Source organism: Notothenia rossii, assembly GCF_949606895.1.
Source record: "Notothenia rossii genome assembly, chromosome: 4".
In the NCBI taxonomy this organism is placed as follows: Eukaryota; Metazoa; Chordata; class Actinopteri; order Perciformes; family Nototheniidae; genus Notothenia; species Notothenia rossii.
The window spans coordinates 70910783-70928182 of NC_136902.1; the positions used below are offsets into that span (position 1 = coordinate 70910783).

Sequence of the window (17400 nt, forward strand, 5' to 3'; positions counted from 1 at the left end):
CACACACTCAGTACATAGCCTACTGTAGATAGACCCGCGAATTTGCGGGCCAGGAATTCGCGGGCACAGCCAGCTGTGCGGCTGGCTGACAGCACATGGGCACAGCTTACGTGTGTGTGTGTGTGTGTGTGTGTGTGTGTGTGTGTCTGTGTGTCTGTGTGTCTGTGTGTGTGTGTGTGTGTGTGTGTGTGTGTGTGTGTGTGTGTGTGTGTGTGTGTGTGTGTGTGTGTGTGTGTGTGTGTGTGTGTGTGTGTGTGTGTGTGTGTGTGTATGTCTGTCTGTGTGTGTGTGTCTGTGTCTGTGTGTCTGTCTGTCTGTCTGTCTGTCTGTCTGTCTGTGTTTCGCGGGTTGCTAAATGTTTTTGTGTTTATGTTGACAAGGAGGTTTAATAATTGCGTGATACACACAACGTGCAGTCGATTTCATTTTCATCGCCGTTTGTAGTAGAGTTAGCAGGGTATTTTTTATTTTAACTCTCGTCCCAAAATTATTTTTTATCCTCCCTGACACTATTTTTTTCGACGACGGGACGTCCTTAAAGTCCATGTAATGTCCAAAATAAAAGTTATTCTGTGTTAATAAATCGCTTCATCACTTTCCACTGTTTCATTTGACATATCAACATCAATGATTCTTTCCATAAATACCCCCCAAATAACATGAAATGTGTGCCACTTTCCCGTGTTATTCCGCTCCGGTAGCGAAAAGCTTGCCAGCCATTAACCCAGCTGTGTGACGTCACACGTGGCAAACACCAGCCTCGTCTGGATTGTTTGTTTTGTATCCTTCCGCTATTTTCGCTCAACATATGTGTAACCGGACCTCGCTAAACTTTTTTTATCTAACAATTCATGATGGGGAAGCGATGTGTAGTTGTGAGCTGTGAATGTTTCCTGATTGCTATAAACATTGATCATGGGTGCTGGAAGATTGTGCACAAAACTCGGGTCAGAATTAAGTTACTACAGGTGTTATGCCAGCTTGAGCTAAATGTCACCAGAGTACAGTGAACTTGCCTAGTGACTGAAATATATAAAAGTTGAAGTGAAATAAGTAAGGCCAAAAATGAATTACGTCTGAATATCTTTATTATTTTTACCACTTTTAATTATGTGTGGGCTCGCACATACCAAAATAGACTAATGTACACTGCAATAAAGATAAAATGTTACAAGTGAAAAATTAACAAAAGAACCCTTTTTTATTTATCAAACAGTAAATTAATACAATCTTACAAATTTGTGATTTGGAAAATGTTGTTATATTTACATGTTTCTTTGGAAAAATAATATTGTAAATGATGTACTTTGTAAATTATTTACATCATGCGAAACCATTTTAACCAGTTCAGCTGCATGACTTATGTCAAATTACAGATTTGGCCATTGAAATCCCTGATAGCGGCCTCCCGGCTCAGGGTAAGTCTTCCGTATCTCGGTTACAGCACATGCAGCGGGACTCTGATTTTTGGGCCGAGTAGGCCTACACCCCAGCACCAACGTACAAACTGTCGATAAGCTGTATATCGATACTTCCTAATGAAAAAAAAGTATACAGATTATAAATATATTTGGAGAAAAATAAAATGTTATGTAGTAGCCTACTATTATGTAGCAATGGTTACAAATTGGCTTATAACATGATATTTGTATTTTACTTGTACAAAATAAATATGAGGTTTTACATGACTGCTTGACAGAATCATAGACCTCTTATATATTTCCTCACATGTGTAGTTGTTTCTTTTCTCAAGCATACATTGAACTTGCATACACAGAACAAATAAAAGCCAAGCTGTTTTTGACTGCTTGAAAGAGTTTAATGGTATCTTTAAAAGTGTACCATATCTGTAGCGACTAAAAGTATTATATGAAAGCAAAGCTGCAATAGGCAGTTGGGTCAATCAATATTTACTTACTGGTGTAGTGGGCCATCAACTGCTCTGTGTTGTTGTTTGTATTGAAGATACGCTATTTTCAGTGTCCAAACACTGAGACAGCCTTCTCTAAAGCCTGGGTGGCTAATAATGCACCTTGGTTTCTCGTCGGTGTCTTCTATCTGGCAGAGTCCTGCACGGGTCTGATTTTCAAGACCCGCTCCCGCCCCGCACCCGTGACGTGCAGTACCGAACCCGCCCCGCTACCCGCACATATTGCCAATTAGTCCCGCAACCCGACCCGACCCGCCGGCACATGATCCGCAACCCGACCCGAACCCGCATATAAGCAGTGACAACGTGCAATTATTAACACACGCAGTTGCATATTTGGCTCAAAAAGCCTGGGATGTTGTTTATTTTCTCCATCTAGGATGACACCAAAAGCCTCCCAGACGTTGGATTTTGCTCTTGAGGAAGAGTTATTGAAAATGCTGTATTCTCCGCTATAGAGAGCTTCACCTCAGCCATTCAGAATGTGGTGCGCTCAGCAGCAGATAGATGCACTGCAGAGGTTATGATTATGCTCGGTACCGCGGAGGAGAGGTCTGAGGATTTAAACATTAAACTAAATTATTATTGTTTAAATATATTTATTATGCAACACCCGCAACCGGACCCGCATCATCTTTGTTTTACCCAGAAGTGAACCCGGAAAAAAGCGTTTGAAAAAATACCACCCGCAAATCACCTTTTTTGCGGGTCACCCGTCGGGTACCCGCGGATACCCGACCCGATGCAGGACTCTGCTATCTGGTCAGTAGGTTGCAAACTGTCTATTTGTTCCATCACCTGCCAGATCTCTCTGCAGCATACACATTCATCTGCAGTGGGCATGCTTTCACAGCATTGACATGTACACCTGAATATTGTACATAACATTAAAAAACAAAACAATATCTGCCGGACGTGTGAGGAACAGATGACAAATTAAGATCGACATTTAGTGCAGGTCAAACTAAATAAAACAGAATTTACCATTCAGTATTGCCGACTCGAGTCTCGCCGGCTGCGGAATCCGCTTCTCTTTCACAAGTTTCTGCCTCGTTGTTCGATTGCTGGGCAGGAGGCTCGTACTTATAAGGCAAAATGCCTTGAAGTGAAAGGCTAGCTGGTTCACTCTCTACTTCTGTAACTGAATCCAGATAACCCACTGAATCTGAGCTTGAATGATCGCTGTCGCTGTCGCTGTCTGAAGTTATCGCGTTGCTTGCCATTTGGACTGATTTGATCAAATGGCAATGTTTGCCACGTGTGACGTCACCGCTCGTTCGGGAGTGATCGGGGGCGTACTCGGCAAACTTCGGAACCAACATCGGTTTTTAACGTATATGTCATTTAATTATGACGAAACTTTAAAAAAAATTATTTATTTTTATTCTGGTGATATCTAAACTACATGTTAAAAAACACCTGTGTTAGATGCATTACATGGCCTTTAAGCTCGAGCCCTGACACACACACACACACACACACACACACACACACACACACACACACACACACACACACACACACACACACACACACACACACACACACACACACACACACACACACACACACACACACACACACACACACACACACACACACACACACACACACACACACACACACACACACACACACACACACACACACACCAATCCAACTTAAAAGCAATAGACTACAGAAGCATCCTTTTGATGAAAAAGCGTGTAATGTAGAGTCCGCACTTACTTTCTTCTTAGGAAGGTTCACGTCAAGTTTCATAGAGGCACACTTGTTCAAGGTGTTGAGTCGCCTGAAAGAAATAATTAGAAATGTTATAAACACAGGACCTTTTAAAGTGCTTTACATTGTTAAAACAAGAGCAAAAAACATAAGTCAGCTATTCAGATTAATATTAAAACAATACAACAATAAACGTTAACCTGGAAATGAAATACACAAAAGTGTATTGTAAAAATAATGAGGAACGTTTTAAAATAAACTCTAAAACCCACTAGTAACCGGTAAACAGGACTGCGTTCTTGTCTTTTAGTGTTCCTTAAATGCTGGGCATCTGCACTTTGTACTTGCTTAAAAATGGCCCAATGACGAAAACAGTTCTGGACCAACAAGAGAAAAACCTAGAATAGCTTCCTAATGACCACGTCAGAAATAAATCCCATTCTGTTTGCCATTTATATCTTAACCAGATCAGCGGCAGGTCTGGATGTACAGACAGACTCAGAGGGAAATTCAGTTAGTCAGTGCCTGAATATCCTTAACCTAATGAACACCGGTAATTAACGGTTGCTCTGTTATCTCTCTCAGCATTGGATCTAAGTGATTGTGGCTTCAAAGCTGGTGTGCTGTAGTTCAGAAGGATGAATTTGAGGTAAACCAATGAATTAGTGAGATTTCTGTTTCAATCACAGCCCTGCACCAGTCTTTAATAACATGTTGCACTTGACTCGTTTTTGGGGGGAATTACATCAATCGTGTTTCACAAAAGCTAAACAAAAATGCAGTCTGTAATAGCTTTCTGCTGCGTTAAAAAAGAATAACATTGCATATTTGCCTTAAATGCAGATGTCCTAAACTTGGTTGTCAGAGAAGCAATTAAATGTTTTCAATATTTGGATAAAAACATACAGTCTACGTCTTGGAGCATATTCTTTGTGGTTAGAGGTTTTGTGGGTGTACAAACTGGGATATATAAAGTAAAATCTAAAAACGCTACATGACCAATAATAGAACAGGGGGGAAAGATGACGGCATGACAGAGTACAATTAGCTCACTGTGCCTTGGCTTTAAACAAAAAGGAACTCCTTTGTGGTATGATAATCACAAGCTCCATATATTACTAAGTATCTACAACACAGATTGACAGTATTGTTCTGAGACAGTAAATGACCTCAGATGGAGGCTTTAACTATACCCCAGTGCTGCAGACGACAGGGGTTAGCCAAACACGAAGTTTGTTATGATTGTTACCGGAGATAGTGGGACCCAGCTGAAGAGAGGATTTCTAAGTTGGGGCCCCTTTATTCCAAGGGCCTAAAGAGCTTTGAATGTGGTGACTAAAATGGGAGGCTGCTTAGCCAGGGATCAGAGAGAGCACTCACATACATGAAATATCTATCAGTTTCCATTCAGACACCCACATGGTATTTATCTTTGAACGCTAGACTTTGGTGTCGTAACTGACAACAAAGCCATGCTTATGTTACCATAGAGACGCTCGGAAGTCATGGGCAAAATCACATTGGAGGTGGAACTGTTTCCAACTGTCTCCCCATTTATCCCGTGGCTAGTTTGGAATTTAGATGAGATGCTTTAGGGTTGTTTAGAGTCACAGTATATTGAGCCGTGTGAGGCATGCCTCATGCCCCCCCCTTCCCTCGCTCTTGAGATGGTTGCCATGGTTACTGTGGTAACTGAAGTGCTGTTTTCATCTCGATTTAAAAAAGTACATGAGCCATCTTGTCCTTCAAGAGAAAGATGTGAAGCCACCAGTTGTATGCTAAGTGCAGTCTTTTATAGGTGTGAAAAATGTGCATAGTCTTATTATTTCAGAGTTATATAAGAAAGTTCCTCCAAATTCTGTTAGTTCAGTTAATGAGTTTATTAAATCAATATCATGCTTAACATTTAGTTTCGACACACTTGTTTTTTGGGTTATTACTAGACAATATCTAGCCACTAGTCTATGTTTGAGCCACATCTGAATGAGTCTTAATTAACAGTTGGTAGGCACTCCAGATACCTAAATGTTTACACAAAACCACTGACATGGATTTCCATATATCTCAGTTTCCCTACGGCAAGGAAATTATTTGTAGCATTGACTCATGTGTGAGCCACCGTCTTCTCAGTGTCAGTCAAACGTGTCGTTACCTGCACAGAGGTTCCACGAGATCATTGTCCAGAAAGTCATGATCTCTTTTCACAGGGGTTATGTCAATGGGGAATTGGGAATCTGAAGAAAAAGAAGCATAGCAATTGTCAGAGTTGACATTTGATTTGGTTTTTCAGTAGTTCTCCTACAGACAGTGTTCACAGAATGAATGAATAAAAAGATGTGGAAAACACATTCTTTCCAGAAGCACATTGAAGGCTGGGAGACCATCAAACTTTTGTATGTGATGCTAATGAGAAAAGACAGAATTTGCTCAGATAACAGCGCTCGGGCTTGTGCAGGCATTACGTCTTCCTCTGAGTATGGGCCTCCTCTTACATAACTTAAGAGACTGAATCCAGACCCTCTGAATCTAGCATTCCACGGCATTCATGTGAAGCTGTTAACTTTTTATGAAAAGCAGAAGCAGCAGCGAATGCTTAAACCTCAACAAGGCTTTGCCTGTCCTTTAGGGGGGCAGACATTCACATATACTGTAGGCTTTGAAACGCTAATAAGTCCTGATAACAGATTTCCCCATAATGAAGTTTCCTAATACATGATCCCAATCATCAGGAATGAAGCTCATGTTTTCTGCTTTTCAATCTTTTATCATCCATTATCAGCTAACATTGCTTGAGCTACAGTATGTTATCACTACCAACAAACCGTCAGCAAACAAATATATAGCCCCTAAGCACATGAAAAGTCTGACCTTGACACAAAGATCTGAGGGAGGAAAGCTATTTTAAGCTCAGACAAAACCAATGTATTCCCATGACTTCAGTATTTAAGCACAGAAGACATGTTTATGTTGTAGCCTGGAAAAGATTAGATGTTAAAAGCAGCCAATATTCGCCTGTGTTCTGGTGTCTGGGGATCTGACTGGAGCCCTAGCTCCGAGGCATCCTGAGGACAGTTGTTAAAAAAGGCTCCGTATGCAGCCCATGAAAACATAGCTTTGTGAACTGTGTTGGAAACTAGGGTGACAAACCAGATGACAGTGTACCATTATTCAGTCATCCTTTTAAAAAGCTCCCATTCAAGCTCGAACAGTGTTTTGTCTGATATAAATAAAGCTGCAATAAAACAAAGATGTTTTTGGTTTATTACAGAGACCTTTTTATTGGTGTGCTAGTTCATTAATCTCTATCTTTTTACCAAACAACACCCTGCCACCTTTGTGATGAATGCGTGTGGGAGTGCCCTGAGTGCCCTGAGTGCTTTTATTACCTTCAAAGAGCTGAGCATACTGGGGAAATCCTGCCGCACGCAGCCAGTCACACGCCTCTTTCGCCTCGATTTCTGAAACACAAGAAAGTGTATGTGTTAATACAAGGATAAAAAAGTGAAACCCAACCACATTAGGCAATTTCCATTCTAACAAAAAAACATTGGAGCGTTAACCAAAGCAGTACAGAAAAGCCTCTGCACCTGGAATCCTACAAACACAGACTTGGGATGGACAGATCTGCATTCTCTAACTAGACCCCCCACCCCACCCCATCTGATTTTCCTGAGATAGCACGGATGTGATGACGACCAGTCTATCAGAGAGGATGTTTCCAAGCTCACTCACATGAAAAAACATGGGAACTTCCATCTACAGACCATTTACTATTAAAGCAATGTGAACGATACAACAAGATATTGAAACCTTTAAGGGGTGTATAATACATAATGAAACAGCGACATCACAACAATGTACAGCGCTAGAAACAAAACCATATTAAAAAATGCATGTTTAAAAGGAGGAAAGTAATTTTGACACAACAATACAATTGAATAAATATAAAAACTGGATATCAGGTTTAAATGTATCTTTATCAGAGTTGTTTTTTTCCTTTTTAGTATAAGCAAGATATCGCGTTGACTTTCTGGTAAACAAAGCTCCGATCAGTCAGTCTCTGACCTACAGATCCGTCTGCAGGCTTCAGAGCACAGGAAACAGACCGTGAGACATGAAGTCTGACACACTGGTGCTACAGTACACAATCTGCTTCACTTTAAGAAACAAGATATATCATTATGTTTCATAAACCACTAAATAAATAGCAACAGCAAGAAAGAAATACAAAACGAAGGAAGAAGCAAACGTTCACATTCTCCCAAATGTACTTTTGAAATATATCTGGAGAGGGTTTTCCATTACTTTACTGACAAAAGAAGGTGTAAATAAATATATTTTGCTTTCCACATTTCTCTACCATAATAAAAGAGATAGTGACCCCTGTCTTTTTTTACTTAGTCGTGATGTTCTAAACAATAAATGAATGAGTTGGAAAATACACTGATATTTAATTTGATGATAAAATAAGATCTTGCTCTATACAAAAACTACATCTGAAAACAGGCAAAAGGGGTTACATAGAACAAGCCATTATTTCCATCAGCGTAAATCAATAAATGTAAAAAATAAAATGCAGAGGCATTAAATGCAACGTTAAAAAGCTCCTACCAGTTTCAGTAGTTCTTTAAAAGTCCACAAAGTTTATAATTTTCCCGTTTCACACACACACCTGTGTTTACGTTTCTTTTTTTAAAAAGAGAATCCACAAAAACATCCCGTCCAAGGAAAGCTTCTTCAAGCTGCATCTCTAGATAAAAAACTGCTCTCCCATCACACATCTGAGGTCTCAGTTCCACTCCGTGTCTGTCACACTACAGAAACATGAACCGCGGCCATTCAGCACACAATACTGCGTAATTACAGCGACCGTAACCTTTGCAATGAAGATACTGCTATCACCCGTTTTACAAAAACTGTTGAACCAGGCAGACTCACCTGTGCTGCTTCACATCTGTGTCCCTGAGAAATCAATGAAAAGTGACTTTGGTCTTCAGACTGACCAGCAACTGAATAAATATTAACAGTTCCCTGTGTCCTTGGATTACAGAAAAGGTCCACTGTTTACCCTGTTAACCAGCAGTTAAGTCAACATGTGTAGGCAGCCAGGAGCCACTCTGCTCTGTTCCCACCTGTATCACCAGAAGCAACTAATGCTTCCCTCCCAGGTGGATGATATCAGGCCTGTGTTTTTCATCTGCAGCCCACAGTGAGGGCGCTGCCAGGTCCTCTTGTGTCCCACAGCCTCAGGTTGGACCACTAGAAGTAACATGATCTGGGAATTCCTCTCTGTTTGGCATTCTGTAACACGATACTGAGACATTCTGTCCTCTCATCCTCTCTCTAAGGAAATCTCTTGTGGATAAAAGGCTGGGTGGGCATAATGCCAGAGAATGAGAACTTGTGTTTGCGCTCCACAACACACAGCTTTAAAACTGTGTACAGTATAAAATTACAGTTGCGCAAAGAGGTGAAACCCAGTTTGGCCGTGACACACAATGGCCCACAATGTCAAAGCTGTGTACGACTAAAATATCTGAGGCAAGGGCAACTCCTTCTTTTAGAATTCACTTTATCTAACGTTCACTATCAAGAACAACATTGGTTATGCAATTCATTGCCGAGATATGACATGTTGCAAAGTGCCGCAGGAAAAGATATGGCACACTTGGATAGTGCTCGGATGGGCAATGCCAAAATTCTGACAGCTTTAAAGGCTTGTTCACATTCCACTCTTTCACAAAATATTTAACAACAATATCGGTAAAACTTTCAAGGATTTGATATGCTTTGTTTTTGTTTTTTACTGAATCTATCTGACAGCAATGCTTCATGACAAACAATAATCCTCTTCCTTTAATACTCTTTCGCTAAACAAAACAAATTCAAGATTCATTATTTTGGGTTTAAAACAAGCCATTATCCCTGAAGCAAAGGTCTTAATATGTCTACTCTCTAAAATCCTTCAATCAGCCTACACTATGGTTAATTTCCGGTAACAAATTATTGTGTACTTACGGGATATTTTCATGATACAGCCAGAGCGTTTCCTATATCCTTCAAGACTTACGAGTGTCTCTCAACATGTCAGAGCATCTTCATTCCCACGCTGAGCGACATTCCTGCTCTCTCTCTGAACACAGCTTGCAGTTTGAACTCAGATCCACGGCTCCTTCTTTCCCCTTTCTCTTTCTATCTACCCCCAATCACCATGTGCCTGTCCCAACACTAAATCTCTCCTTCAATCCACCCCTTTTCTGTGGCAGGCTCCCTAAAGCTCACCCCCTCTCCTTCCTCCCCCTCCTCCTCCAGCTTCGTGTGCCCGACCCTCCTACCCAGCTCTGCCCACGACAACTCTTTTATACCCCACTCAGCACATTTTTGGCAAAGATCTAAGCTTCCTCTGAATATTGGAACTTGTCTGGAGATTCAAGACCCTATTTTCTTTCAGCTGGATAAATACCACTGTTTCCTGATGTCATTTTGGCAAGTTTGAATGATGTCAGCTTTTACAATCTGGAATGGAGGGACATTTCATCCAAGAAATGTCAGCTCTAACGTGGGAAATCTTTAATTAAAAAAAAAAAAAAGGGAAGCGTGGTTTAGAAAAGTCCAGATGTTGTTTAAGCAGGTCAATGAAATGGAAAAATCGTAGGCAGCTGAACCGGGGGAAAACCATGACATAAACTGTCAGCAATCAGCAGCAGTGAATCATTCTCTGGCATTTGGCTCACAAGACTCCGCGCTAACATCATCAGTGATATATTCGTCTGTTACACCTCCGTCACAGACTCTTTGTCTGAGGCTTTATCAATGAGAGAGGAACTGTTTGATCTGTGTCACCTGAGACAGCAACAGCGCTGCTGGGTCACTTGACTCAAAACAAAGAAGTTATTTCAATATATATTTAATAACTTTAAGCTTATTCTTTATTATTGCATGCCTTTTTTTTATTTATTTTATTTAACCTTTATTTAACCAGGATAGGTCTCATTGAGATTAAAAATCTCTTTTTCAAGAGAGTCCTGCTATGCCCCTTTTTGCTGTAACACTATACATTTCCACGCTGTGGGACTAATAAAGGATTCCTGATTCTGATAATGAATTATATAAACTTAGTTCAAATTAATACATTATATTATTGTATTTTATAAATGTATTTCTTATGTTAAGCATCTAAAACGGAATCAAGAAAAAGAAAGTAAGAAAGAAGCATAAAAGCATTCACCCTGCAAAAGACAACGTTTTCCTGATGATCAGCTAAATATATTATAACAGATTAGATCATAAATGTTCATGATTTATAAGGGAAATCCATTAGTTTGTCGATAAAATGAGGAGCACTTTAAATATCAGGGAATTGCCATGGCACTATGATTACCCAAGGACATGTCTTCCATCCATAATTTCCTATAACGTAATTACTATTCCATATGTAGCCTGGCTCTACTACGCCTGTCGCTTTGTGACGTTTATGCCATTTCCTGTTGTAAAACACAGCTCCCCTGACCCACTGGGGCCGGGGCTGGGTACCAGGCTGCAAGCACAGACAGAATGACGCAGGCGGTCCACTTTAGTCACCTTTACAAACCATTTAACAATAAATAAACTCCGAGCTTTAAAAGCACTCTAAAACAAACTGCTTAAAGTACTAACAGAGTAGACCCTTACAAATGTGTCTATCCATTCCTCCCCCACTCTGCACTGCCGCAGAGACATCTGCATGAATCAGCCAGACAGGCCAGACAAATATACAAGCCAGAAAACACAGTATCAGCGTATACTGGGACGGTTGAGATTGTCTGTATCAAAAACACCTGGAGAAAGAAAGCAAGTGATATGGAAAGAGAAAAAAAAAGATGTAACAGTGGGTTGGCTGGCGGAGAGGTGTCGTCACGCTGGGAGGCATGGGGGAGAGGACTCTCTTCCTCTTTATGATGCTAATTGCTTACAGACACCCACTCACAGTGAGCAGTCAGCCTTACTGTAAAAGTAAGACTAGACAGCCTGGGGAAACACACTGCCCCCTCTCCAGTCTGCCCAAAAACCACAGCATCTGATGTCTCATGCCCAAAATAGCCTAACATTTCCTTCTGTCTCACAATTTTTAAATGGGCATAGGGGAGCAAACAGGAAGCACAAATGACTTTACCAGAAATACGGACGTGATGACATGCGTGTGGATAGAGGGGGCATAGGAGATCTCTATATGTGAGAGTTCAGGTCCTTTGAAGGGAATGCTGGCAATGCACAAGGTGGATTACTACCACAGTGCCCCTTGTTAATCTAATGTTGAGGGAATAAAGCCTAGCTGATTTCAAGAGTATTTTTTAATAAGCTCTATGTTTCCCTCAGACTCCAACATCCTCAGCACAATATGCCACAATCATCAGCGTAACAGGAGGTGCCACCCGCTCACATCAAAACACGTCTTCACTTTACAGCTACTCGTCCACGGCAAGGTGTTGAGACAAAGGACAATAGCCAAATCTAAGAGATTATCTGTCTACAAAGGTGAGTAACAACACAGCTTTTGTGGAAGTCACTTTATTTTTGCCGCGGTGATTGGCGTATGAGTATTAGAAGTAATTACAGAGCGCCGGTGTTGAATCAGCCACGAACTTCCAGCCCCCTCATTTGATCCCATGGGGCACACAAGGGACCTGTTATCCTGTAGCCGTCATGGGACGCAGGTTTAAAATGACCGGCACAAGGCTACGTTGCTAAGACACCCAAGCAAAACTTCCTCAAATACAAATGAGCTAGCAAATCCTGGGTCTGCTTATGCCCTGTGGTCCACAGAGACCTGTGGAGAGATCTTTTCAGTGGACCACAGGTCTCTAGTAACTAGTGTCTAAACAAAGCAGATATCCATGCCTCCTGCAGGCCGGGGACTTGAGGACAATCACAGTGCCAGCCCAGGAAAAGCCAGTGCCAGGGAGGCATTAGCATTCTGAACCTGCGTAAGTCAGCGTTTCACAGACATCAAGGATTCATTAAAGAATCTCTTCATACATCAGGCCTTTTAAATATAGAGCTTATCATATACGTTTTTGCTAATTTGTTAATAGGCTGATTGCAGATACATTCAATTTCAAATACAGTCTGCTTTAAGAATCTTCATATGTTTTATTCACTCCACTGGTGAAAAGCTGTCTGTTCACCTTTCACTTCACAGTAGACACACACTCACAGCAAGAACTGATTGATTCTGAGTGTAAATAAAAAGACCACGTGAGCTGCTGTTGTTGACCATTGCCAAAGCCTGTCGGGTTAAAAGTCATCTGAGCTGTGTTTTTCTCTTGAGGTCCTGTATTGAATTTAAACAAGAGCAGCACAGCTGTGGTAACACTCTCCTTCACCTCTGAAGGACACCCAGAGAGAGGCTTCTCTCATCTTTAGGGGTAACAACCCATCAACTATCTCTCTTTCTCTGTCTGGCTGTCTCTCTTTTTGTCTCTCCCTTGAGTCTGCAAAAACGAGGCACAGCTCTTTCAGCCTTTACATTCTGATAATGAACAGTGACAACACTTAAATACATTTATTTCCCTTTTTCCTGAGAAGTATCAGTTACCAGTGGACTCATAATAAAAGCCGAAGCTGATTTATTACATTCACACAATCCTGCCTGAGAACACAAAATCAAGATGTATCACTGTTGGAAGGAGGGTTATATACTTAAAACCATGGGGGGTGAGCATCATGTTGTAAACATTTTTAAACTATGGAAAATCACTTCAAGTGGTTTTCAAAAGCAGACATGTACAGTATGTGTTCAAAGTCACCAAACAACAGCCTGGGAGAGAAATTGGAGCGATTACCAGAGAGTCACTGCCTCTTCCAACCACAAATAGCCTGTCAGCGAAGGATTTACAAATGATCCCAGACCCAAACTGCAAAATGATAGCACACTAGACCTGGTTGGGTGTCACAGAAGAAAAAATGATGGGCTGTATGGTGTGTGTGCTGTGTGGTCTCTGAACAAGTTCAGGATTCAAAGTTCAAGCACTCTTTTATCCGTCTCGCTGTAGCGTCTCACATTCACCCAGTTTTGAGAAAATGTTCTTACAACCACATGTTGATTCCTCAGGGTCGCTCAGTAAACAGCAACATGCGACGAAAGTGTTGAGTGTACTTCAGCTTCACAGACAGGTGTTCTTCTTCTTCCCCCTTTTATCACACTACGGGACACTAGACAGATGATTTCCAACAGAAACTCCAAGAAGGTCCTTTACTAGGAAAGGGGCCTCTGACCCCACACCTCAAGGAAGGAGGAGACATTTCCAGATCCCCAAATACCTACGCTTTACTACCAGCAATAGCTGAACTAGGCAGAAACCTATCCGGAGAGCTTTCTGTGAAATACATAGGGTACTAAAGTGACTTCCAATCCAAAGGCACAATGCAAAAGCTAAACACTTCAAGACACTGGACTGCAGCCATGTTCCCACGCATCTTTAAGTGTTTTGAGAACCAACTTGGAGGCCTGTATGAAGGATTTGCTTTCTTTGGTGATAAAAACATCAACTTTGGCTTTTGGAGATTTCCTTTTTCATTTCATCCAGGCATACCTCCCTGAAACCTGGGCTTTTTCTTCAACCCATTGTTGATCTTTGCAGAGTGATCATTGTGCTATAGTTGGTCAGTTGGGGTTATTCAGTCTATTACCAGATAGAGAGACAACAGTCCTGGAAGACTAATGCAGGCTCATCAGTGATAACACACATCAAGGGCGAGCTATATCTAGTATGATATTCTACAGCTTTCTTGTCTCAGAAATGGTCATCTCAGCCATTCTTATCTCTGTTGTTTTTGGTCCACTTTCAAAGTGTTTTCTTTTTTTTATTGTATTAAAGTGAGCTGCTCAGAATTATTAATAGCATAACCAATCTTTCAGTGAAGCATATAAGCAGTAAGATGTAACAGATAGCTTCTGTATCTGTGGGCATCTGTGCTCCCCTTTGCACATGTAAGACTTCAAAATGGGGAAGTCAAACACTGGGCCTGCCGGACTTTTCCCCAGCTTCTCTTTCTATCCCCTTGAAGCTCCCCACTTCCCTCTTTTCCCTCCTTCCCTTTCTGCTTTTCTGTCTTTTCCCCCTCTCAGCTAGACTCTGTTCTGAGCTTTTAGTTGTTTCTCTTCCTGGTCCCTGCAGCTCCTCCTACAGTGTTCCATCTTTCAGTTAACTGTATCTCCGGACAAGATAAACCTCTGGTTCTTAGTGGTGTGTGTGTGTTTCTGTGCATCCTGATTTGAAGTCCATACATGTCTTGTTGTATGTAAAGTAGGCTGCATGCCCTGCCATGTCATGCTGTTTTCCCACTCTTAATATATGGTTGTGTGGCTTCCGTCCCTTTGATAGCTTATATAACACTGTAATTTGGTTTTTCCGTGAGCGCCATATAACATAACACAACTAAAAGGAGATGACTATGAATTACTGACAAACATTCAGCCAGCTAACCTAAAATCTTGACTCTTACATGGAAAAAGCGGGCTGGAAAGTTATCAACACGTGTTCTGTAAGTCCTGGCACCCAAACAAACAAAAATGACACTAATAACAGATGCTAATAAGTAAAAGGAAACTGTCAACTAACAAATGAGGTTTCTTGTATGACCCTGGCTCTGTGAAGAACAGGACAGGGACGAGGAAAAGAAAACGCTCCAAAGACCACCTCCCTCTCTTTGAACTGGATCCCAGGGGGGACTACGCAGGCTTCCCTCCTTCCTTGGGAATAGCCTCAGAAGAGTCAGAGGGTAGAAAGAGGGCCAATGTCAGAACAAGGGCCCCTACCGTGAGAAAGCCCTCTCAGGACCTCCACCATAAAAGCATGGAGCCATCTCTGGGGACGCTGGTCCTAATTAACGACATCAAAGTGAATGGCCACAAGACTGCCTCAGGAGCCTCGCGGCACTCATAAAACAGAGAGGATGACACTGTTAGCGCGTGTCGTGGTGTATGATGAGCTGCTGCGTACCAAGAATGCTACCCTATGAAAGAGACAAATTGTTCGGCTTTATCAGAGCCAGTCTCTCCCTAATGCACAGAGCACTAATAGAAAATGTGGGACTATTTGTCATGCGGGCCATCAATGACAGGCTGAAAAGCCTATTAAATGAAGAGACAGAGGCTGAATGTGGTCTGCATGCATGCTGCATCCCTCAGTTTTTCCACCTCTTGACATGTAATGTAAATAACTATCACAGGAGGGCAGCCAAGTACTGAATTCTGGCAGATGGGGCGGGGGGGTTACTTAACTGTCAGGTCAGACTGTCCAATTATGTGAGGCTTAACCACTAACTAAGGATAATGTGCATTTAGGTGAAGCCTGAGAAGCAGTCGTTTATTTAATACAAATTAATACCATTAACATCACCTGCTGTTATCACTATCTTTTGATACTGTGCAAAAGTCGTTTGGATAAGAACGTGTGCATATTTGGATCATTTTTTTAAACAACGTACCAAATGTTTTATATATACATACATGCTTCATTATCCGAAGGAATGTGTTTGCAGTGTCATAACTACGAGGTGATTCTTTAGGTGATAACATATTTACCGTACTTTTGGCTGGATGTAGGTTAATGAGACTTTTCCCCCAGTGAAATAGCATGTTCTCTCAGTGGAATGGAAAGACCTCTTAACAGGGGAGGTTTTCCATCGTGGCTCTGTTAATATGTGACTTTCCGTTCCTGTTACAGTGCAGCCGAGGCATTTCTCAAATCTCTTCTTAGTAAATGATTAGCCATGCACATGTGGCAGCTGTCAGCTACTCTGGCAGTTTGGAACTACTGAGGGAGATTTACAGGAAGGATATGAGCTCAGTCTGCCACCTACAGGCAAACAATCTACATAAGAGCTTTGTGAATGTGACCTTTATTTAATAAGGGTTGGTTGGATTGAGTCAGTTGGTTCCTGACCCTTACAACATTCTTTAATCGTTTCCTCATTCTTTATCAGCAGGGTGGGAAAATACCAACTGCTATAAACCAATTGTCAGCGTTTCTTTGACTGCTGCAGGCATAGGAGATATGAAAACATTTTAAAATAACCAAAACATTGTTTTACAACATAATAGAATCATAATATCTGCTAAGGTTTATGCAGTTTATACAGGTATCCTCAAGCATTTCAGAATTTAAAAAAAAGACAAGCATGGTGGTGCTAAAGGTAGAACACCAGCTAATCAAATTGTCAAAATAACTTTTCGCTCCCAGCCAGTATTATCTACTGACCCCTGAAGGTAGCAAACTTAATCTGCATAGAAATCCCCTCCACAGAGAGGTCCGCCATGAATAAAAGATAAACTGACCTTGTGTGTACTAAGTAAACAATGCATATGGCTACATCTTCACTTATCATCAAACCTCCATTTGAATGAAGGAGCAGTTATATTTGTTTCACACACAGATGATCAAACGTGCCACATGGTGAAGCAGACCTTTGAATAATTAAATGAATAATTCAGTTCCTTTGAGAGAGGAGTATTAAGTGGGAGAGGACAGACCCCTTTTCAGAGCAGGTTTCCAACAAGTATCCATCTGCTAGTCAGAGGGAGAACAGAGGAAGGAAGGTACAGCTTGTCCTCTTCAAAAATTGAAGTGTTCCCGTCCTCTATATGCTAAGTAGAGAAACATTTTCAAGAGGAGGTGTACACTATTACCTCTAGTAGAGCTTACCTCTAGTAGAGCTTTCTTTTAAACAAATACCTTTAGAACTGGCAGAAGAGGTTTGTCATTGAA

At 41.3% G+C, this 17400-nt stretch overlaps 1 protein-coding gene across 10 annotated transcripts in view; it reads right to left on the reverse strand.

Moving 5' to 3' along the window:
- stard13b (StAR related lipid transfer domain containing 13b) overlaps nucleotides 1-17400 on the reverse strand; it is a 79157-nt gene that overhangs the window by 8502 nt on the left and 53255 nt on the right. For 8 of the 10 annotated variants that reach the window (XM_079679338.1, XM_079679337.1, XM_079679333.1 and 5 more), the window contains 3 exons: nucleotides 7039-7110; nucleotides 5805-5886; nucleotides 3659-3722 (listed from right to left, as the gene is read on the reverse strand). In XM_079679338.1, the coding sequence (XP_079535464.1) occupies nucleotides 3659-3722; nucleotides 5805-5886; nucleotides 7039-7110 (218 nt within the window). Of the gene's footprint in view, nucleotides 1-3658; nucleotides 3723-5804; nucleotides 5887-7038; nucleotides 7111-8324; nucleotides 8548-9670; nucleotides 9856-17400 lie in introns of those variants that run through there. The other 2 variants (XM_079679334.1, XM_079679342.1) reach the window with 2 other exon arrangements.